The sequence below is a fragment of the Apodemus sylvaticus genome, chromosome 3 (genome assembly GCF_947179515.1).
Source record: "Apodemus sylvaticus chromosome 3, mApoSyl1.1, whole genome shotgun sequence".
Taxonomy (NCBI): domain Eukaryota; kingdom Metazoa; phylum Chordata; class Mammalia; order Rodentia; family Muridae; genus Apodemus; species Apodemus sylvaticus.
The window spans coordinates 57,984,097-58,006,579 of NC_067474.1; the positions used below are offsets into that span (position 1 = coordinate 57,984,097).

General features: G+C 50.6%; 1 protein-coding gene across 4 annotated transcripts in view; it reads right to left on the bottom strand.

Annotated features, from left to right (window-relative positions):
* Window positions 1-22,483, bottom strand: part of Pax5 (paired box 5) — a 187,195-nt gene that overhangs the window by 140,004 nt on the left and 24,708 nt on the right. For all 4 annotated transcript variants that reach the window (XM_052176398.1, XM_052176400.1, XM_052176399.1 and 1 more), the window contains 2 exons: window positions 19,934-19,998; window positions 16,707-16,835 (listed from right to left, as the gene is read on the bottom strand). In XM_052176398.1, coding sequence (XP_052032358.1) covers window positions 16,707-16,835; window positions 19,934-19,998 — 194 coding nt within the window. The remainder of the gene's footprint in view (window positions 1-16,706; window positions 16,836-19,933; window positions 19,999-22,483) is intronic.

Below are 22,483 nucleotides of genomic sequence, written 5' to 3' on the forward strand. Positions count from 1 at the left end.
CTTTGTCTAAAATAGAAATGAAGACTGGAAGTGTCAGCTTACCTGTTCTCCTGCAAACGTGGACAATGTGTCTGGGGCCTACAGGGAGCTAAGGGGTGGGACGCAATAGGGGTGGAGCTAAGGCAGGGTATAAGAGCGGGGAGGGACCAAGGAGCTATGCTGAGCTCCCTAGCCAGCTGCCCTCAATTGCATCTAGCCCTCAATTTACTGCCTCTGTGGCCTTGGACTGTTTAACTACTACTAGCTCCCATCTACAAAAATGAAGACAGCAATAGTTGCTGTGCTTCTGAGAGTCGCTGTAAGCAACGCCTTTCACATAGAGAGTATGTCAGTCTCACTGTGGGCCTCAGAAAGCTGAAAAGGGGGGATGATTGATTTCCTGTGGTCACACTGCAACACCCAAGAGCTCTGAGGTAGAAAAAGAGACCTGATCCTAGCCCTAATTTCCCTGTTGATGTCTCCCCTTCAACTGGCTCTGAGAATCAGCTTCAACTCCCTCATTCTTATAGTGAAGCCAAGGCCAGGAAAGAGAACAGAATGTGGACAAGTTCACACAGCAAACCTGTGCTCCCTTCTCAGGCTGCACCCCATCCAGAGCACTGCCCCTGCTTTCTCGGAGGCTCTGTGCTTGTACTAAGAGGGAGGTGGGGAGACACCCTGGTTGCTAGAACCAGAGAGAAACAACTACCAAGAAAGAAGCCGACCCGCTAACAACAGCTCCAAGCCAAGCCCCAAAGTCTTCTGGGATGCACCTCCAACCCTCTGCCCTCAGAACTCATGGTCTGATAGAGGAGGCAGCAGGTGGCTGACAGAGCTCGAAGGCACCCTTCTCTGTGGGGGCAAGGGAGGCTTCCTGTGGCAGGTGTCGTCACATCAGAAAGCACGGGGATGCAGACAGGGGACCCCGTGGGAGGCAGCCCGTGTCCTCGCGCAGAACACACTGGTTCTGAAATCTTGTTCCATACCTCCCCAAGCCACAGTACTGAGGAAGGGATGTCTTTTGTCCCTTTTTGCTTAATTTATTAATTAACTAATTAATTAATTAAAATAAAAAATTTTAAAGTGAGTAGAACTCACTTCCAGGCTCAGGGCCAGAGGGACGGTTCCAGAGATAACCAGGAAGACTGGCCGGTCCAACAAACAATGGGTTCCCATCCAGCTCGGCACTGTGTGTCCCTCATCCGTCCCGGCCCGGCAGCTCCGTCCAAGGCGCCCAGCAGCTGCTGTCGTGCTCAGCCAGGCTCGGCTGTAACACTTGCTCCGTCCCCGGCCCCCGCTCCGGCGCCCCTCTGCTCAGTTCTCGCATCATCTGCTCGGCTGCCCAGCTCCTGCCGCCTTCGCGCCCGCGCCCGCGCCCCCCGGGGCGGCGGAAAGCTGGCATCCGTTGTTACCATAACAAACTCAATTGTTCTCAGCAGGGCCCCAGCAAATAAAGTCATTCATTACGGGGGCTTCTCCCGGCCACCGTGGGCTGCGCGGCAATCAGCGGGCCACGGGCTGCCCCCTCTCGGGCCGAGACACGCGCCAGCGCCGTTACCTGCCGGGGCCAGCCCGCGGCGCAGCGGCCGCCACGCTGCGCCCCGAGGCCCAGCCGCAGCGGCGCCGGCGGGAGCAGCGGCCGACCGCCGATTAGTTTTCTCTCGGAACGTCAATTGACTTATACTGATTGGCTTCCTGCAGCCAAATGTCAATTAAATTGCAAATGTTCAGCGGAGGCCCAGCGCGGGCGCGATGGCGGGTGGCCCCTTCCCGAGGGCGCCCGGTGCTGCCGCGGTGGGTTTGATTTCTCCTTCCACGCCGCGAGCGGGATGGCCGAGCCTTCCCGGGCCAGCAACCCGCAGGGCCCGCCTGGGAACTAGAGGGAGGTCCAAGAACACAAGCCTGCCCTGAAGTAACTGCCGCTTCTGAAAGGAGGGACTTTCGCTAGGTTGACAAGGCTGGGTCTTGGGGTGCAACTTTTGGCGTGGCCTTTAATAAACTTCTACTTGCTGCTCTCGCCTGGTTTTCCTCACCCGTCAAGGCTCAGAAGGACTTGGATGCTTGGAATCTTCAAGTTTGAGTGTGCTGGAGGAAAAGGACAGACAGTCGCCTGGTGCCCACGCAGAGCCAACTCCTGTATTGCGCGGCCTGCGCCTCACAACCTTCTGAAGCAGATTCTGTTTGCAGGCTTGCTTGCTTTGAAACAATGTCTCTTGTATCCCATCCTGCCCTGGACCATCCTGCCCTGCCTATGTAACCGAGGATGACCTGGAACTTCTGATCTTCCTGCCTCCGATCTTTGAGAGCAGGGATCACAGGTGTGCGCCATCATGACCTTTTGTGTTGTTCTAGGGATAAAAGGGGCAACAGCTCCAGGAGACACTATTTTTTTGTTATTGTTGCTGGGGTTGTTTTGTGACAGGCTCTTTCTCTGGAATTGGGGATCTGCCTGCTTCCACCCTCTCCTACTAGAATTGTAGGTGAGGACCACCAAGATGAACTCCTGAAAAGCACTGCAGCTGCTCCCTCGGAGAGAGTGACTGGAGCACAAGGCAGAGTTCCCCAGAACAAGTGATGGATCCTTGGCCCTGCATTCCTCCAGAGCCTTGGCTTCACTGTTTGTTTCCAGTGGAAGATGGCAAAACTCACCCTTGGGCAAGGTCACAAAGCAGCGACATAAGACTTCAGTGCTCTCTGCCTGCATAGAGCACCCTCTTTCCAGAGCACTTACTTCCTGTGTGCTGGGGCTCGATAAACTTGCCAGTACTTTGAAGGAATCACTCACTCTTTCTCTGATGGTGAGAAAACAGAGCTGCTTATGGTAGTCCTAAAATCTCAGCCCTTGAGAGGCCTAGGCGGGAGGACCGGGAGTTCAAGGCCAACTTAGGCTACATGACAAGACTTGGTCTCAAAAGGCAGAGGGAAGGAGGAAAAAGCTGTAGAGATGGTTCCGTAGGTAAGACTGCTTGTTCTGCCAGGACAAGGCTCTGAGTTTGAATCCCCAGCAGCACCTTTGCAAAATGTGCAGTATGCCCGTGTGTGTCTGGTACATTAGCATTAGGTAGCAGAGACATGTGGGTCAGAGAGCTCAGTGGTGTACACGTCCCGGCAAAATGGTGAGCTTCCAGCTTGGTGAAAGACCAGGCTCAAGGCAACAACACGGAGAGCAATAGAGGAAGACTTCTCACGTCCTTCTACGGACTCCTGATGAGTATACATGGGTGTGGGCCCCTGCACACTCTCATGTGACACACACACACATACACACGCCATATACATGCCACACTCACACACCGAAAGGAAGAAATGGGGAGAGGAAAAAGCAAAGGGAGATTAAGGCCCAGAAAGGGCTGCCCAAGATCAGCAGCAAGGAGTGCAAAGGCAAGACTGTCCAGTACTCCTCCCTCCCTCCCTCCCTCTCTCTCTCTCTCTCTCTCTCTCTCTCTCTCTCTCTCTCTCTGCCTTGAACAAGGACAACTCAGGCTTGGGCTCTGCTACGCCCACCCCTCTCTCTTGTGAGGGAGCCACGAAGAAGACACATGAGGTCCATCTGGAAGATTCTCTGAGCCACAGGGAGGAAATGGAAAGAAGGCATGGGAAGAGCCATTTGCTGGAGGGACGAAGCCTTAGGCCTCAGAGAGCTTTTGCTGTTTGCCTGTCTCCAGCATGTGCGTGCGCGCACACACATACACACACACACACACACACCTGCCTGCCTCTTGAGAGAGCGCTACGAGGGTTCTTAACTGATCAAATGTCCAGCATTTAAAAGATACAAACCTGACCAGTCGTCCTTTGCAGAGGAGAGATGTTCACTGAACAAAAGTGCCATTCAGAAGAGCTGGATAGAGTCTGTGTCTCAAAGAAAAGGGAAATGAAGAGAGAAGATGGAGAAGGAGGGGGGTGTGGAGGAGAGAGAACGGGACCAGGAGCGACAAGATTTGCCAGTCTTCCTGCATCCAAATTCAGGCTCAGATGGGACAGGACCGCAACTGATCAGGGCTGAAACCAAACAAGGAGACCGGGTTCCTCTACCGGTGTGTGAGCTCACAGCCTACAAAAGCCACCTTGGGTGCAGCTTGATCAGTTGAGCCTCTAAAGCATGGAGCTAAGATGCTGCCCGTCTAGGGTGGGGCTGGAGGTGTGGCACACTGGACGGAATGCACAAAGCACTGGGAAAGATCCTGATGCACTGTGTAAACTGGGTGTATGCCACACCTGAAATCCAGATAAACCTGGTGGGAAAATGAGAAGTTCAAGATCACCCTGGGCTACAAAGCAAGGTCAAGGACCAGCATGAGTGACCCCAGACCCTGTCTCAATCAGTCAGTAAATTCTGATTGGTTCTTCTATCCTTTTCTTCTGAAGTTAGCCAGAATAGCCCTATTAAGCTGATATACCACTTTTAAACAAAAGGGAAAGCCAGACATGATGGCTTATGCCTGCAGTCCTAGCTCTTGAGGCTGGAGGATCACTGTGAGTAGGCGGCCAGCATGGCTATATACGGAGAGAAAAATGATAGTGGGGTGGGGGAAAAGGACAGGAGATATGGAAATGACTCTTCAAGGTTCTGTTGAAGACTCTTAGATTCAGAGTAAAACCTCTCTGCTCTGATGTTAGAAAAAAAAAATAATACTAATCATTTCCTCTGGCCAGTACAAGGCAAACATTATAGGTAACATTTTTTCAGTTACCAAGAAAGACATGAAAAGCCCCCTGTTGGCAGATAAAGAAACCAGGGATCAAGGAAGACCTTCAGCTGTGAAAGCACACAGCCAGTGGCTTAAAGGTCAGGCAGGGACCCGATCCATCCATGATGTCGCCCATGTAAATGACCAGCCAGGGCTGAGGTTGACAAGCTCCAGTGTGTCAGGGAAGTGTGCAGAGCACGCAGTTGCTGGAGGTTTCCAGAATGGAGACCTCAGGGGAGAAACAAGCCTGAGCTGTGTCCATTCCACATCCGGCCTTGAAGGCCCATGCCGGAGAGAGCTGAGGATGTAGCCACAGGGACACTCAGCCCTACACTGGCACTCTCCTACTATGACACTGAGAGGCAGACCAGAGTGACAGGTAAGGGTATACTGGAGCCAACGGCCTGGGTGCCAAAATCAGGGCTGAGCTGTGTGACCTTAGAGAACTTCCTTGATCTCTCTGACTCTGTAAAAACAGAGGATGGTGACAGTGCCCGCTTGATAAACTGGCTGTATGAACTGCGTTCATCATTCAAGCACGTGTCAAGCAAAATTGGTCAGTGCTAGTGATCACATGGCTCCTTCCTGCAGTTCCTGGTCAGGGCCTCGGCCATTCACACTAGTGGCACAGGCTCAGGTATCAGGCAAGAGGAGAATCTTAGGTACGCGTGTGTGTGTACATGTGCCTAAGGGTGCTCCGTATCCTGCAGAATGGTCTTCACATCTCCCTTCTGTGGGGCTCGGCAGCCATGCTGGGGGCTCTGGCTAGGGCAGGAGTGGGGACTTTAACGGGCAAGACTCTCTGGGTTCCACTTCACAGTCCGCCCTCACTAGCCAGCCAAACCCATGCCTTCTCAGACATACGGGACATATTTGCTACCACAAACCAGGCCCTGGGCTGGGCACCACAGGGGCGTGGTGACTGCTCCCAATATGCTTCCTTGCCCGCCTGGAGCTCATAGTCTTTGGGGATTCAGGGGGATGGACAAGTGACAGATGTTTCATTATTAACAGGGCAGAGAGGCAGGGGGTCCTTTGTGGAAGTGACAGCCAAGCTGAGTTCTTGGGATGTCACCTTGGGCTATGGTGGGGCAGGGAAGGGACACAGCACCATGAGAGAGGCCTGGGGAGTTTCCTTGCACCTCATGTGCTCAGGGCCATCTCTGTGGCCCAGCCGCAGGCATGACTGGTACCTTTGTTTCCCTGTGGGGAAACTGAGGCTCTTTCCTGTGACTCCCAAAGTCCTGGGAGTACGGATGGGTGGAGTCTGCAGTCGCTTGACTCCTGCATGATGTCAGCAGTAAAAGGGCAGGTGATACTGAAGAACTGCTGAAGGAGCCTCGGGCTGACAGAACTGGGCAGGAAAAGACAGTAAGGGGGCTCAGTCTCACAAGGCAGCCAGCTTTAAGAAGTTCCAAAGGCTTCTGAGGGCGCTGTGTAGATGTGAAGTGCTCTCACCCTGCTGTGAGCCACGAATGAGATCAGGGTTGCAGAGGGGACACTAGGCATGCTGTGTGAGCCTTTGGAGAAATCAAGAGGCAAAGCAGAGGAGACAGCACTAGTCCAAGAGGAAAGAAGGAAATGTTTGGACCAGGGCAGTAGCCATGGAGACGGAGAGAAAGAAGGAGGTCAAAGAAATGTTTAAGACAGACACAGTGTCTTAAAGAAGACAAAGACCCAAAGCCTCTTTCTGTGTTTACAAGCAGAGATTCAAACCTAAGGAGAGAGGGCAGCTAACAGTCCCCAGGGACACACACAGACACACACAGAGACAACACACACACACACACACACACACACACACACACACGCACACTCCAAAGCATTTTCCAATCAGGTGTTGTATTCAAAACCAGGAAAAGCTTTTCTGACACGGTTCCTGTGAGAGGTGACCTGCCCATGGTCCTCCAGTGAAGAGAGAAAGCCCTGACGGAGCTCCAGCACCAGTGTATGTGTGACCCGTAAGAGCCATTTGTTTGTTTCAGCGTGAGGGAAACAAGCCTCAGAAGGCGGTGACTTGCCCAAGATCACACATCAAGCAGAAGCTCAGGGTAGACCCAAGAATTCCTAGAAAGGTTTGTCAAGTTGTCTGGGCCACAAGGTTAAAAACAAAGGATGGGATAAATCCCAACAATAATGGTCATCTTCCCCTCTGGCAGAGAGACTCAGATAAAGGGCCCGCCTACCCAGGCGTGCCACTCCAGCCCAGGAACAAGCATATCGATTCACAAATGCCCAGTACCCACTGCCCTGGTACCCTGGACAGCAACTAAGCTGTCCTGGGTCAATGGTGCCACCTGGTGGTTGGTGCTGGGAAGTTCAAACCCCTCCTCACTTTTAATCCCTTCCCAAGGGGCCACACCTGTTGACTCATAGCTCAATTGATCTCACTATAAGCAATGTCTCTCACACCATCTCTTTTATAAGTTCTTGTAATGCATCTTCTTTCCTGGCACACCTCAGCTTCTCTCAGGACATGTGCTTTCTCTCCAGCAAATGATATATCCGCCAGTGAAAGGAAAAACTGGAGTGTCAACGTGAAATAATTATACATTGTGCACAGGCATGCGTGTGAGTCACTCCCCCCTAGAAGCTCCTATGAAATCAGAACAAAACACGTTCAGATATGATTTTTGCCTAGTACCTGGCGTCAAGATAAATACTTGGGGCACTTTCTTATTTTCTCATATTTCATTCCCAATCAATATCGTGGCTGGATTTTCTTCCACCAAAAATATGCCTCAGGCGGGGCCTGCAAGCTAGTGCAGAACTTAACTGTGTGAGGAGATGGGTGGTTCCCCCACTCCCCCCCCCCCATCTGAGGAAGCACTGAAGGAGGCAAGCTGGACGGAGGTCAGACCTCAGCCCTACAGACATGCCGCTGGACATACGAAGAGCTCAGAGCTCAGCATTCGCGCCTCTCTGTGGAAGCAAACGCCTGGGAGAAGAGCTAGAAACTGCGCATGCGCTCTGTGAGAGGCTCACCAAAGCCCTGCGTGTCTGGCCACAACCTCCCAGATAAGGATGGGAGACACGAGCAAAACCACTATTTTAACTGAAACCACATGAACAGACACACGTCACTGCTGGGAGCAGCCTGTGCAGAAACCCCCCCGGGGTGTAGGCCAGAGGGCCAGGGGTTTCCCAAGACCTTCAGGGGCGCCCTGAGGTTGGAAGTGTCTTCCCATAATGCCACAGTGTCGCTTGCCTTCACTCAAGCACGTGGTGGCCTAGGATACGTAAGGCATCGTGACAGGGAGTGCAGTAGCCACTCTAGCTGTCTTCTGTCAAACCAGACACTAAAGACACCTGCCTGGGTGTAAGACAGCGCCACTCCTGCTAGATTTTTGGTTTAGAAAACATCTCTTATCTCAATCATAAGACCATAAACTTAATTTTACCCGCTTTAATTATTCCAATAAGTTAATTAGTCCTCAATTTTTTTTTAAGTTTAAAGGGGTCCCAAAATCTGAGAGCTGCTTGTCATACACCTAGGCTTCCCTGAGCGCAAATGCAGGGAAGGGGAGCTGGGGGGAGGGTAGCGTGAGAGGCTGGGGCTAGGCAGGCATGGCCACAGACGGGGCGGGAGGGCCATCGGCTCCGGCTCCCACACGGGCTCTCTTTCACTGAATCAAAGTGAAACTCAGGGACCAGAACTGAAAGGAACTGAAACCTGGCCCCCCACCCATGGGACAGGTCCCATGTCTGAGGGAAAGGCCCACGAAGCCCCACAAGGGACCACCTGGGCTCTTCTCCCAGGAGCCCCTCACAGTAAGTTGGTTGCCTGGGTCTCAGCTGAAGCAATGATGGCTTCAAAAGCTGGATGAGGAGGAAGAGCCAACCAGACTGGAACTAGACCTACAGTCCTTAGCATCTCTGTGGCCCCAGGATGTCCTCGGTGATGCCAGAGCTTCCGGCCCTGGAGCACAGAACATAAATTACCTCGGCCCCACTGTTCTGGGCATCGGCAGTGTGGTTTCTGGGCCCTACCCTCACCCAAGCCATTCTTGCCTGTGCTGGACTGTGCACACCCCTGATTTTGAGGCTGCACACACTTGCACACAAGCATACACACCCTCGGCCACTCCTGGGGCCTGCCACCCATGGTCTTCGACTAGACAGAAGTCCTTTCTCTAGGGTCTGAGCTCAGATGTTCTTGGGCTTAGAAACTAGCACAATTCGGGTGCTAGAGCAAACTGAGGGCAGTCACCCAGAAACCCAAAGAGTGGTTTCCCCGGGAGTCCCAGATCTGACCTCACCTCAGATGACATGAAGACCAGCAGCTAGCCCACTGCCACTGAGCTCTGAACAACGGGGATCAGCAAGGGAAGACCTTGGTCGTGGTTCTAGCCTGCACAGCAAGAGAACTGAGGGACAAGAACATCTAGATGGCGGTACAGGACACCCCTCACAGGGCCAGGAAAGTCCCAACAGGGGCCACAACAAAATGGCAATGACTGCCTACCTGCCCCCTAATAGCTACTGTGAGAATGGATGCCTCCCTGCAGGCAAAGCTCCTTGCTTTGCAGGGCTCCAGGCTGACCCTGGAAGCATCATCCCTGGTCTTAGTGAGGTGTGAAGGTCAGATGGCCGGCACGGAGCATCCACCCAAGAGCTCAAGCTGGCTGTGCACAAGCCAGACAGGCCGGCTGGGCAACTTCTCAGGCAGCCCATGCCAGAGGGAGGGCACTGCTGCATGCTGGCCTGGAAGCTCTGAGGAGTGAGAGCAGGGATGGGGGGTGGGGAGGCTCATGGTGAAGTGTTGCTGAGAATCAGCGGGGACTGGGGTGGGGGGTGCCCCTCAAGCTGCAATAGGGCACCTTACCATAAGGTCACAATAGCTCTTAAAGGTGACAACCACAGAGGACACCAAGGGTTTTAGGAAGATCCAGGTTTTCTAGGGTTTACCATCTGACCTACTTGGACTCCAGCCCAGCCTCGGCTACATGATGACCTGGGGGGAGGGGCACATGCCATAACCTCCTAGCTGTTCTCCATGACATAAGCGGAAGAACCCCGGAGACACCCTGCCCTCCAGCCCCAGGCTGTCCTCTACCCGGTGTGCACCCTGTACCTCTCTCTCTCCATGGAAAACTGAGGCTGCACTCAAACACCCCTCCCAAAGTGGGAAACTGCAGGGAATGGAAGGGTTCTGAAAAAAGGACAAAGGTCCTGGGGTGACCCCTGGTTTTACAACCAACACCTGGGGGCACTGTTGTTCAGCCTAGGTGTCCACGGGCTCCCCAGCTTACCCTGCTTCCACTCCTTCGGTACCCCACCCCCACCCTTGACTGTTATAAACAGGAAATCAGTGGCAGGCAGAGCTGTGAGTTTCAGCTTGAAGTGTGGCTGGAGCCATCCCACGCCTGAGACTGTCCCCACATCCTCAAGCCCCCAGTGGCCATTTACGAAGCCTTTTCTCAAAGCCTTCAGGGAGCCACTTCCTTTAACCTCATCTTAAGCCGCTAGGCCCATGCCACCTGTTTTTTCTAAATGACAAAATACAGGTTCGGAGGCCAGGTTACTGGTTCAGGATCTCATTACAGGGATTCCCTACAGGAAGTCCTCAGAGCATTCCAACCCCACCCCAGAATCGGTTAAAGCCTCAGCATCTCTGGGTAGCAGGGCTCCCTAGAGATCATAGGCCTGTGAAATCTTGGGGCAAGATCTACAGGCAAAGGCTGCCGCTGCTAACTCCTGACAAAATGGTCCAGCTTTGTTCACACCTGTCTCTTCTTGAAAGTCTGACAGTTAGCTTCCTGACTCTGTTTCATCCTCTGACCAGAGTGCAGGAAATGCGTCCAGGGAAAGACAGACAGACCAGAGCCTCTGGCTAGGCTGAGTGCTGAGCCTAGTCCTCCCTACCCTTCCCACCACAGTCCTCCCGGGGTTTGCTAGGCAGGGCTGAAACGGAACCTCTGGCCAAATGACAGGAGTCGGGCTTGGTAAGAAAGAGGGAGTGAAAAATAAACAGAAAGAAAAGAAAGTGTGCCGACGGGCAACTCATACAAAATACACAGAACCAGGAAAGCCCAACATAAGAGGCACTCCCAAATAACAGGAACCACCGGGGATAAAAAAAAAAAAAAAACCAAAACACCCTAGCAACAGGGATACAAAAACACCCTAGCAGCAGAGACAGTCAGTCCTGAGAGGAACCCACAGCTGCCCCAGCCTCACTATGGGGTCACACTGAACTTGGCATTATTTTAACAGACTGGTCCTGGCTTTCATTCGGCGCCCTCCCTAAAGAGGCAGCAGCCTGTTAGCCGCATCCCTTAGCTGCCTCACCAGGAGCCTCTGGCCCAGCATCGACACGGGTCCCAGATCCTGGCTTTCTGAGCTGGTGAAAAGATTCTCACTCCACTGACCTCCTGTATTCAAGGCCTTTCAAACTCAGGGGAAGCAGGGAGGGAAGGTCGGGGAGCTCTGAATGGGGGCCCTTGAGACCAGCGGAAGAAGGCAGGAGAGAGCCTCACTGGAGATCAAAGTCCCAGGGAGCAGCAGAGGGCTTCCCTTTCAGTCATGGCTGCTATTCACAGCCCTGCTGACCCTCCCAAGTCTGGCCTGCCAGCAGTCCCTTGGACTTTGCGGAGTCCTCAGGCACTGAACCTTAAGTCCAGCAAGGTCCCAGGACCACTGCCACCGCTTTCTCCAGGAAAGGTCATGGGTGAGACCAGGCTACCTCTCCTCAAGGTCCAACTCCAACCTGACAGTCCAGGCCTTCCCTGAGAATCCAAGGCATCTCTGTGAGGAAGGGGGTGAGGGCCTTTACCCAGTTCCATTCCATGAAAGGCACATTCAGAGCCAGGCAAGGTGGCAGAGGGGGAATGAATAGGAGACTGCTGCTTCGAACTCTGTCACAGTAGCACCAGCTGCCTGCCAGGACCGCCTCCAAAAGTCACAGTGGCCCGAACAGATACCTCCTCTGATTCTTCTGCCCTTCTTTTGTCCTGTTCATACTTCCAGCGATGGGGAGCTCACTACATTCCAAGATGCTCTTCCTATCTCTGGTCCAGCTATCGCCTGCTCCCCATAGCTCTCTTTAGCCACCTTGGCTCTGCCCTCAGAGACCATGGGGATGGGATGCGGCCTCAGCCTCAGACCAGGTCATCTGAGTTTGGGCTAAGTTGTTTGTTCTAGATCTGAGACTCTTAACTCAAGCAGGGCTTTCTGTGGAGGCCCCAACCTGCTAAACAGAGGCCCCATTTGCTCTCCTCATTAATTAGGTCTCTAAAGGAACACAAGTAAGCATTTATTGAGCATCTATTATGTATTTGGTGTTGTTCAATACAGTAGCCATTAACCTCCCAGTAAGCACTGGAGCTATGGCTAGTACAACTGAGAACAATAGGCTTTCTCCTTGTTTTGAAAGTTTTACTCGGTCTCTTAACCTGGCCTTGAACTCCACAACGCAGGCTGCGCTCAGACTCACAGCAGTCCATCCTCCTGCACCCTTCCCCCGAGAGCTGAGATTGTAGGCGTGCTCTGCCAATCACATTTGTTTAAATTTTCAAATTTCATTTCATTTCATTTCAATTCACATAAAAGTTTTAAAAACAGAAAAACGGGGTTGGTAAGGCAATTCAAGAGAGTAAAAGTACTTGTGGCCCAAGCTCTCTGACATAAGTGCAACCAAGGACCCACATAAAGGTGGAAGGGTAAAACCAACTGCACAGAGTTGTCCTTTAGACCTGCGTGTACGCTGTGACATCCGCATGCCTGACACACAGCACACATAAACAGCCGTAGTAACAATTCATAAATTTAAAATAAATAGCAAAAAAAAGAATGCCCTACAAAATAACCTTCCTTCTAACAAAACTTCTTTGTTCCAAGAGACTTGATAACACTTGACTTGAGGCTTCAGAGGTTGGCACCCAAACTGAGGTATGTTGTGCATGTGTAATGCACACAACAGTTTCAACAACTCAGTTAAAAAAAAAGAGGCATCGTAAGACTTGATTATATGTTGAAATGATAATGTTTAGACTAAGAAAATATGTTTTTAAGATTAATTCCATTTGTTTCCGTGTGTGTGTGTGTGTGTGTGTGTGTGTGTGTATGTGTGTCCGCACTCATGCAAATGTTCATATGTATATACATATAGAGACCAGAGACTGACGTCAAGTTCCTTCCTCTGTTGCACATTTGTGGGTTTTTTTGAATTTGGTTGTTTGGGTGGTTGTTGTTTGGTTCTTGTTTTCTCTGGGGCAGGGCTCCCATGAACCTGGATATTAGCAGTGTGGCGAGGCTGGCTAACCAGTGAGAGGCAGAACTCCTCTGGCTGTGTGTCCCAGAGCAGGAGTACAGGCTCGCGCTGCTCCTTGCAGCTCTTTAGGGCGCAGCAGTCCAAAGTCACGTTCTCACATTTATCTGGCAAGTGCTGCACCCCTGGCTATCTCCTCAGCCTCCCGCTCCATTTCTTTTCTTTCTCTTTTTACTCAGGATTGGTTTGGGGGGGGGGTGAGTATTTTTTTTAAAGTTTCTTTGTGTTTACCTTTTGAGACTAGGCTCCTACAGCCCAAGCTGGCCTCAAACTCACCGTGTAGTCTGAGGCTGACCTTGAACTCCTGATCGTCAGGTGTGTTACCACCCACCCACCCCCAGCTCCGATTCTAGTTCTTTTGAGACAGTCTTGCTGTGCAGCCAAGCTGACCTTGAACTCAGTCCCACCATCCAGTGCTCGGAGAGAAGGGCACGGACACTCCTGTCCTGATGGCCACCGTTTGGTCTCCAGAAAGTAGTCAAGCACACCTGTAGCTTCAGATCTGCTTCTGAACGTAGCTCGTGGGCCAGTTACTCCCATACCCACATCCAGACCTCTAAACATCCAGCACAGTATTTCTTGACTCTCTAAAGCTATTCTATTTCCAAACTAAAAATGCCAGGGGCTGCAGTCAGTATTGAGCCACCCCAACATATTTGCCCCCTCTCTCCCTGTCCAAGTCCTGAGGCTGGCCTCTCTCTGCACATGCTCACTGCAGTCCCAGACAGGGCATGCTCTCCGTTACCTTTGACTGGCATGTTCTCTCTCCTGAGCCCTCTGATGCATCTCCTGAGACGAGCCCTCCTAGACCCTTTGGATCAAAACCGACCCCTCCCTGCCTTGCTCATCCCACCCCCAAGGAAAGTGTCTCCTCACACGCTACGCTTTGAAGGGACTCAAAGCTATTTCTCTTACCCTCTAGCCATCCCTCTGCATGAGGTTGTATACATGCGTGTATCGTTGTTTCCCCAACCCTGAGGTCTGGGCAGGAAACACCCACAGGGAAAAATGAAACTCCAAGCTAGGAATGCTGGTGCACCAGGGAGCGGGGTGAGGGACCCCACTGGGAAGCCTCAGTTACCGCCTGAAGATGTGACATGAGGTGTCTTCCTCCTGACCCTTGACCATGCTTTTCCCGCTGAGACACTTCCTGTTTACCATCCTAAAGACCAGCACCTTTCCATATCCACAGTATGATCACACATACACACACACACCCCACCACCACCATGCCCAGCCATTCCCTCCACGTTACCCTGGTTACAGAGCTCAAATCCCTGACCTCATGGTCTCCCATCACCACACCCTCAACGGCATCCAACCTACTAGCCTCGCTCTTGGACCTGCCACTCCTGCCCATGCCCACCAAAGTCTCTGCCCAGCCACAGGCTGCTTCGTCCCCACTCCACCTCTCTGGAGCATCAGACTGGTGACAAGCATCTTATAATGCCAGGGGATGAGGCCTCGGGGTTCTTTTGTTCCTTTCCTTTCCCCGGCTATGCAAGCTGTGTGGCTGTCAGTGTCACAGAGCACCCTGGAACCTTGATTACCTTTCCTGACAAAGTGAGGGTGCTCACTCTGCCCCTTCATCTCTCTTTTGGGCCGGCATAGGATTCACGGGAATACAGAAGGAGAGTGAGAAAGGGTGAGGAGCCCTGTGCAGTGCCCCCACCCCAACCCTGACATCTCCCGGACAGGAGCTACTTCTCTGTTAAACCTACTCTGTTCTTGTTGAAGCAGGACAGCTTTGAGGGACCTTGGACAGCTGCACAGATCCCCCCCACCCCCCACCCCCAGTCTTCCTAACCCCGTAAAGCTTCCAACACTATCAACTCCTTCCATGCCACAGACTGAAACTTCACCCCAAATCTTCCTAGGGTTCAAGGCTCTACCGAAAGACTCGGTACTAGGAGGACTGCAAGCACCCAGTCCTACATCTCATTTGGAACATTCCTGTTTGGTTTTGTTGTCTTTGAGATAGGCCCTCGCTGTGTGGCCCAGGATGGCTCGGAGCTCATGATATCCCTGTCTCAGACTCCCAAGCACCAGGATTACATCCTGACTCCCACAAGATATCTTCTGGTCTCGGCATGCACATCATGACACTTGCGCACCTTTACCCATAAATAAACAAAAACAAGTAAGTAATAAGTAAATAAACCTTTCTTTTAAATTAGTATCCCCAAAGCAACCACCATGCTCAGTAAAAGAAGCTGATCAACAGAGCTTTCAAGACCACAGCCACCTTCCCACCTACTATGTGCCTGGCAGAGAGGCCAAACAGCTCTACTGATCTAAGTCGCTGGCAAATCGGTATAACTAACTCTCTAGCACCATGCGCTCCCCGCTCAGAATCTATCCGTTAATCTAGACTTTTTTTTCTTTCTCTGAATAAGAAAGTCTCTGCCTGAGTTTTTCAGTTGCAAGGGGGCATCTTCTAAGCCAGCCCCTCACTGCGATCAAACACAGCCAGACGCCAGCTTGGCACAACTGCTTAGAGTCCAGGTGACATGGAGAGAAAAGATGACACCATCAACTCCATAAACCAACAGAGATGGCAGGCCCACTGCCTCCCGCAGCAAGCCGGCACAGCAACCCACTGAGTTAAAGACTTCTGACATCTGTTCCGAGGCATGGGGGCTGGGGAAGGAGGTGGGACACACTCTTAAGGACCATGAATCATGCCAACTTGGCCTTACCACTGCACACCAAGGCCACAGGCCCATCTCCAATGCCTCGCGCACACAGACCCCAGGCCAACCCACCACTGAGCTGACTAAATTTTCTAGTTACAGATCTTAAATAGTTAGGCATATATTCATGAGAACACACGTCCCTTACATGATGCTAAGGAATAATTGTGCCAGCAAATAGATAATTGAATCAAAATTCTGTAACTCTGCTCTCCAGCCCTAGACCAGCTCACACAGACACACAGACAGACACACACACACACACACAGACACTCACACACAAATAGCCTCACATATACAGACACCCTTACATACACATACACACTCACACACAGACACCCTTACATACACATACACACTCACACACACACACACACACACACACACACACACACACACACTCACCACACATTTTCAGACTAAGACTTCCAAGTGGTCATTTCTCTTCTCAAACTAGCTAACGTCAGCCAGTGCCACTGGCCCATCCAGCAGAAGGGGACCATGAAACATGTGTCCCACACAGGTGGCTAGCTGCAATTGTTCAGGAAGCACAGGAAGAAGTTGTCTCTTTGTAAATCCCCAGGAGGCCCCAGGGCTCCTTCCGCTCAAGTCCAAAATGAGACGTTATTTATTTCCCTCCACCGTCCAACACCATTGCTCCACTTTCTCCAGAGGAGTGTTTCCGTCCTGGCCCTTTCTTCCCAACCTGTGTCCCTTACTGCAGGACAAAGCAACAGCTGTCCTACCCAACCCCTCTCCTGCCTCCAAAACCCACAAAGGAGACACTGGTGCTGAGCTCAGACACACAGCAGCCCTGGGGCACCATATCTGTTCTCAGGATCCTCTTAAAGGCCACAGTGGCTTTTCTCACCCAAGGAGTAAAGATGGGAGGAGGAAGGAGTCCCACACGGGTACCTGTCCCCCTTCCTGTTCAGGAAAGGCTCAGGCCCTGGCAACTCCAGTCCTCTGCAGCTAAGCATCTTCTGCTGGCACTTTTTTTTCCTGCCTTCCGCGAGTGCTCCTCACAGACCCTGCTTGGTCCACCCCTGGCAGGGATGCGCAGCCGTCTCTTACCTTCATCTCTCTTGCGCTTGTTGGTGTCAGCACTTGGGGACGTGATGCCCAGGATGCCACTGATGGAGTATGAGGAGCCTGCGGAGTCGGTGCTCACCGACGACACCTGCGTCACGGAGCCTGTAGACACTGCAGAAGGAGAGGGGTGCCGGCCTGTCACAAAGGTGCTCACTAGATACACTGGGCTGGGTACAGCTGCCACAGAAGGGAGAGTGCCAGCTCAAGGATACCCACCCTGACCCAGCAGAAAGGGAATACAAGCACAGAATAAAAGGGGACTGTACTAAGATCCCAGGCAGTCCAAGGGTGCAGGACACAAGAGGATGGGGGGGCAGGGCACCAGCTGGTGGCACCTCCAGTGCTGGAAAGACACCTAGACACATTCTGGAGTCATGTTCATCTCTGCTTACACTCCATCCATGCATGTGTTCACACACACACACACACACAGACACACTAAGTAAAGTGTAATAAGAAGTACGCTCTCCACTGGTGAACACTGGAGACCGATGATATATCCCCACAGGTATCATGCTTTCCCCAGATCCCTGCGGCAGCCCAGGCCCTACTGAGTATTTCTATTTGCCAAATGAAGAGAGTTAGTTTCACAAGGCAAATCCATTCCAGGTGATCTGGCTAAGCAGCTCCAAACTTTTCCTCAGTTCTAATTTTTCCCTTCCTAGAAGTGGAAACAGAGGTGGCGACTTATTGTGGCCAGGGCCAGGTCTTTATGTCCCTAGTGGTCAGGAGGAGAAGAGACTTCAGTAAGTTTCCCAGTGACACCTAGTCTAGAGTCCAGGGGATCCATAAGGATCCTCGCTAACTACATGGCTGGGTTTCCACTTCTGGGATGTAGAGGTTCTTCCTCCATTGGTGAAGACCAGCAGACCATTCTCACACCTCTCCATGAGCCACCAGCTGGAGGCAGGTGGAGTCTTTTGCAAAGCAGGATGTGGCTGGGGGTGATAAGTCATGTTCCCTGTTCCCTGGAGCAGAGACAGCACCTGCCTCTGGGATTTAAAGGGCACGGCGCCTTTCTGCTCACATCTGAGCTTGATTTAAGAATCTTCTTAAGAGACACCAAAGCAGAAATTGCTAACTTCTCTTTGTCTTCACCAGAAAAAGCTCCTCAAGATAGGTTTATGCAAATCCCACCACCTCTTCTGTACCAACGTGCAAAAAAAACAACCAAAAATATTTTTGAAAGATCATTTGGCACTTTAAACAACAGTCCATGGAAGCCAGGCTTGGCCATGTCACCGGCACAGCCAATGACACTTGCCTAGTTATTTTGTAATTACACAGGGCACAGAGGACCCAGGTTCCAGTTCTGGCTTCACCTATGACTAGTCACTGAACCTCTGAGGTCTAGGGCCCTCAATGTCCAATAAATTCAGACACTTTGTGAGGCTATATACATGTGAGACAGGCTTTTAATAGACATTTCTGGGGCAAAACGTATCACTCTACTGAGTTACTGTAGAATTTATTCCTGATAATACAGAAAGAGAGTTTTGTTTTGTTTTTCGTGCTGCTCACTCTGGAACAGTTAAAGCCAAATGAACGTCAGCCACAAACACCCCTCCCCTACCCAGGAAACCCTCTTCAGTCGGCCATTCCACCCAGCAAAGAGGAGGCTCCCTTTTGCTCAGCAAGCAGACCTGTTTTCTGGGCTTTGGTTAGGGTTTTTGTTGTTATTTGTTTGGTTTGGTTTGGTTTGGTTTTTTTCTTTGTTTTGTGTTGTTGGTAGTGGTAGTGGAGTTTTGTTTTCTGTTTTTGCTTTTTTTGTTTTTGTTGTGTTTTCCCAAATTCCCTTCCCACATTTCCCCCACGGGACTGGAAGCCCTTGAGAACAGGAATTTTTGTCCGGCATTAATCACCAGGCTCTACATAACAAGTGCATAGCAATGTGTTTCAAATGACAGTGTTGAATGAGAATAGTTTCCGGGCAGGGAGGACTTCTGTCTTACCTTCATTCAAAGAGTCATCCTAGATGACCAGAAGCCTCAGGAAACACCTTTGTGACCCTTCAACCAACAACAAGAAAACTGGTGCCCAGAGCTGAGACACTCATCTAGTTGACTGGGTGAGTTAATGACAGAAGTGGGGAACTAGAAGCCAGGCCTCTGACAGCTTTCTCATCACCAGGTTTTTATTGAAAGAAAGAATGGCAGTGGAGGCCAGAGAGAAGCCTCACTGGTTAATTGCTGTTCTTCCAGAGGACCTGAGTTCAGTTCCCAGCAGCCATATCAAATAGCTCATAATTGCCTGTAACTCCTGCTCCAAGGGATCCAGCGCCCTCTACTGGCTTCTTCAAGTAAGCACACACACATTGCACACACACACACACACACACACACACACACACAGATTTAACTGTGATAAATGTGCAGGAATAATACACAATCTGCAGTTCTGCAGAATTCTTGGGGTTTGTGGCACCCAAACTTGCAGAAGCTTACTGAACAGTCACTGGCTTTCTTACAACAGAGTAACTGCCCCTCCAGACACCGGCAACCCACAAGTATTCCTTTGTCCCAAGTGGAGAAATAACATCAAGAACATGCCTTGACTAAAAATGTCATTTTCAACTCCTCTTTGAAGAGGAGCAAGAGAAAAGTTCAGACTTTTGAGTGTGGTGAATTAGGACTCTGCCCTAGCAAGTCACAGTCACTCAGATCTCCCCTGTGGACCTCAGAAACCACGCAGACCACAGACAGCCTTCAACAGTTGGCAGAGTACAGAGGGTGAAGCAAAAGCAAGGGAGAGAAAAAAGTTTGAGAACTTTTACTACATCTTCACTCAAGACTGCAAGCGCACAAAGCATTGCAGAAGGCCAGTTATAGAAGAAGAAAAAAACACATTCAAAACTACTTACTGACTAATGGTGCAGAAAATGTTATGAATAAGTATCCCTTTCTTGATTTATTACTTTAATTATCTGACATTCTATAGACCCCCATTAGTGGATTTTTTTTTTGGCTTAGATTTCAATTTTCTGTCTCATGGTGAAAGCTATTTATCATAATAATCAGTAAAATTCAAAACCTTTTAGCAGTATTTATAAAATTCATTTGCCAGGTTCAGCCCTTGGAGAATGACAAAGAAGGAGCATTAGGACGCGTGTGAAGTGTTTTATGCAGAATTATCTGTCCATAAGAATGATTAAAAGTTCTTTAGAATACTTGGAGCCCATTAGATTTTCAAATTTTTTTAAAAGTTCTTACCTATGCTGTGACTGGAAGCTGGGACCGGCTGGTTGGGGGGCTGCTGTACTTTTGTCCGGATGATCCTAGAGGCAGTTGGGGGAAAAAACAAATGACTATTTAGCATTGAGAAGGAAAGAGACCCTGAGGCTGGGATGTGGTTCCCTTGATAGAGGACTTGCCCAGCGTGAGCAAAGCCCTGACTCCAACCCCAGCAAGAAATAAACTGAACGTGGTGGGGGGGGGGAGGGAAGGGGGGAGAACATCAGAAGTTCAAAGTTATCCCCTGTTGCACAGCAAGCCCCTGTCTTAGAGACAGAGAGAAAGAGAGAGGAGAGAGAGAGAGAGAGAGGAAAGAGACCTTAGCTAGGTAAACAGCGACACAGGAGAAGAGCCGAATTGGAAGATTATGAGCCCAGGCTGGGAATTAGGGGTTCTGAGAGGATTTTTCCCATGGCTGTCTTTGGGTGGCTTACACCAATCACTCCTGGACCCTCAGAGCCTCTTTGATCTCTGTATGTATGTGTGTGTGTGTGTGTGTGTGTGTGTGTGTGTGTGTGTGTGTGTGTGTATAAGCACGCTTTGGTTTAGTTTAGTTTTCTGAGATAGAATCTCATATATAGCTCATCTATCCTCAAGCTCCCTATGTACCAAAGGCTGTCCCTGAACTCCTTCCTGATCCTCCTGCCTCTCTTACTAGGTGCTGGGATCTCAGGTGTGCACTACCACACCTGGCTGAGTTCTTCTTTTTCTGAAGAAAGAAGATGATGTGATACTGGTCCCAGGTGGCCTACCTGTCTCTCAGGTGCATTTGCAATGCTATCAAAGATCCTTCCCCTCTCTAGAGCTCATCCACCACCCATGGAACAGAAGACCTGAACCAGGCAATCTGTCTGTCCTCTGGCAGTGCTCCCATGTTGGTTTCTTGGCTGTAAAGGCTCCACAAATAAGATTAGCGCACCCACCAGGGAAATCAGCAAGGGAGGGTATGTGTGTCACTGAAGGGTTCAAGTGCTACCCAGAGAAAGCACTTGGCTTGGCTTCACCAAGAAGCCAGCTCAGATCCACCCCACATGGAGGATCTCAGCTGTAGTGCTTGTTGCTGTTTCCAGAGTTTAATCATGTAGATGACAACAAAAAGAAAACATGCCAGAAAGTTGGCCAAAGACAGAGAGTCAGTAAACAAATGTGGGGCAAAGCCAAAACAGTGACCCAAAGGCAAAGTTCGGGACACACTCATCCCCCTGGTCCTATCTGACAAACTCTGTAGACAGTGCCCAACTACAAATCACTCCAGCTGTGCTCTCCGAGAGACTGGAGGTTCCAGGTTCCCTGGCCAGGGTAGCCTTTGGGAGTGCGTTAGCAGAGGATACATCAACTTGACTTCAAAGCACAGAGCCCCTGTCATTTACAGCAGAAACACATAGGATAGCGATGCCCTAGCTCCTGCCAAAGACACTGGAGCAGGTTCAACAGATGGAACACTTGAAAAAGTAAAACTTTATTAAGTTAAAACCAACAAACTTTATCATAGAAAAGAGCACAGAGCCGGGAGCCAGAAGGCCCCCGTTTGCCTTTCCGGAATCTTTGTTGCAGTTCTAGCACGAACCTGATTGTGACCTTGAGCAAGACTGCTCCATGGTGGCCTCAGCTCAACTAGGGAGTTCCCATAAATTGTTCTTTATTTTAAGTAATCAAATACTTTTATAAAAAATTAAAAATTTGCAGGAATCTCTATTTAAAGATAAAGGCTGCAGTGACTTCTCTTTCCCGAAGCCTGGCAGTTCTGATGCTCTCCTGGATCTTGGGGAGCCTTGATGGATCCTTCCAGCAGGATCAGTGGGGGGCTTCAAGAGACCACTAGCACAACGCCTCTTTGAACACAGAACAAAGACACCCAAAAGTCTCTGGAAATGGGTGAGGCATGATATAATAAAATGTTAGCTTTCTCTAGAAAAGTTCTGTTCCAGGCTCAAACTGTTCGTATTTAACAGGACACTTGGTAGAGCTTTACTTGATTATTAAAGTATTCTGTGTTCATTATAAGCTACTTTTTACATTTCTGTGTCTGAGCATGCGTCTGTAGATTCCCATGTACATTGTGTGAGTATGTGTAGAATTCAAGAGACAACCTTGGATGTCGTTACTCGGAGTAGCTGGCTAGCCAGTGACCAGGAGTCACTGGTCTGGATCACTTTTGGAGTGATCTCCTCCAAAGATCAAGCAAGCACTCAGGTTGGTGTCTTGCAACATCACTTGGCTGAGTCATATCACAGAACTCAACCAGCTTTTATAAATGTGGATTCTAAGGACTTGAAATCAGGTCCCTGTTCTCACAGGGCAAGCCCTTTGAGCCCCCCTAATCCCTCAGCCATCTCCCCAGCTCCACTACAGACTATGTGGATAACACATAAGTATAAGGAAGATATCTATGAGGTGTGGTTCCCCGTGCCTATAATCCCAGCTCTTGGGAATCTGAGGCACAAAAGATGGAAAGTTTGAGACCAGCCTGAACTATCAAGACCCCATCTCAGAAGAAAAAGGAAAAAACCCCACTACATTCACATTGGA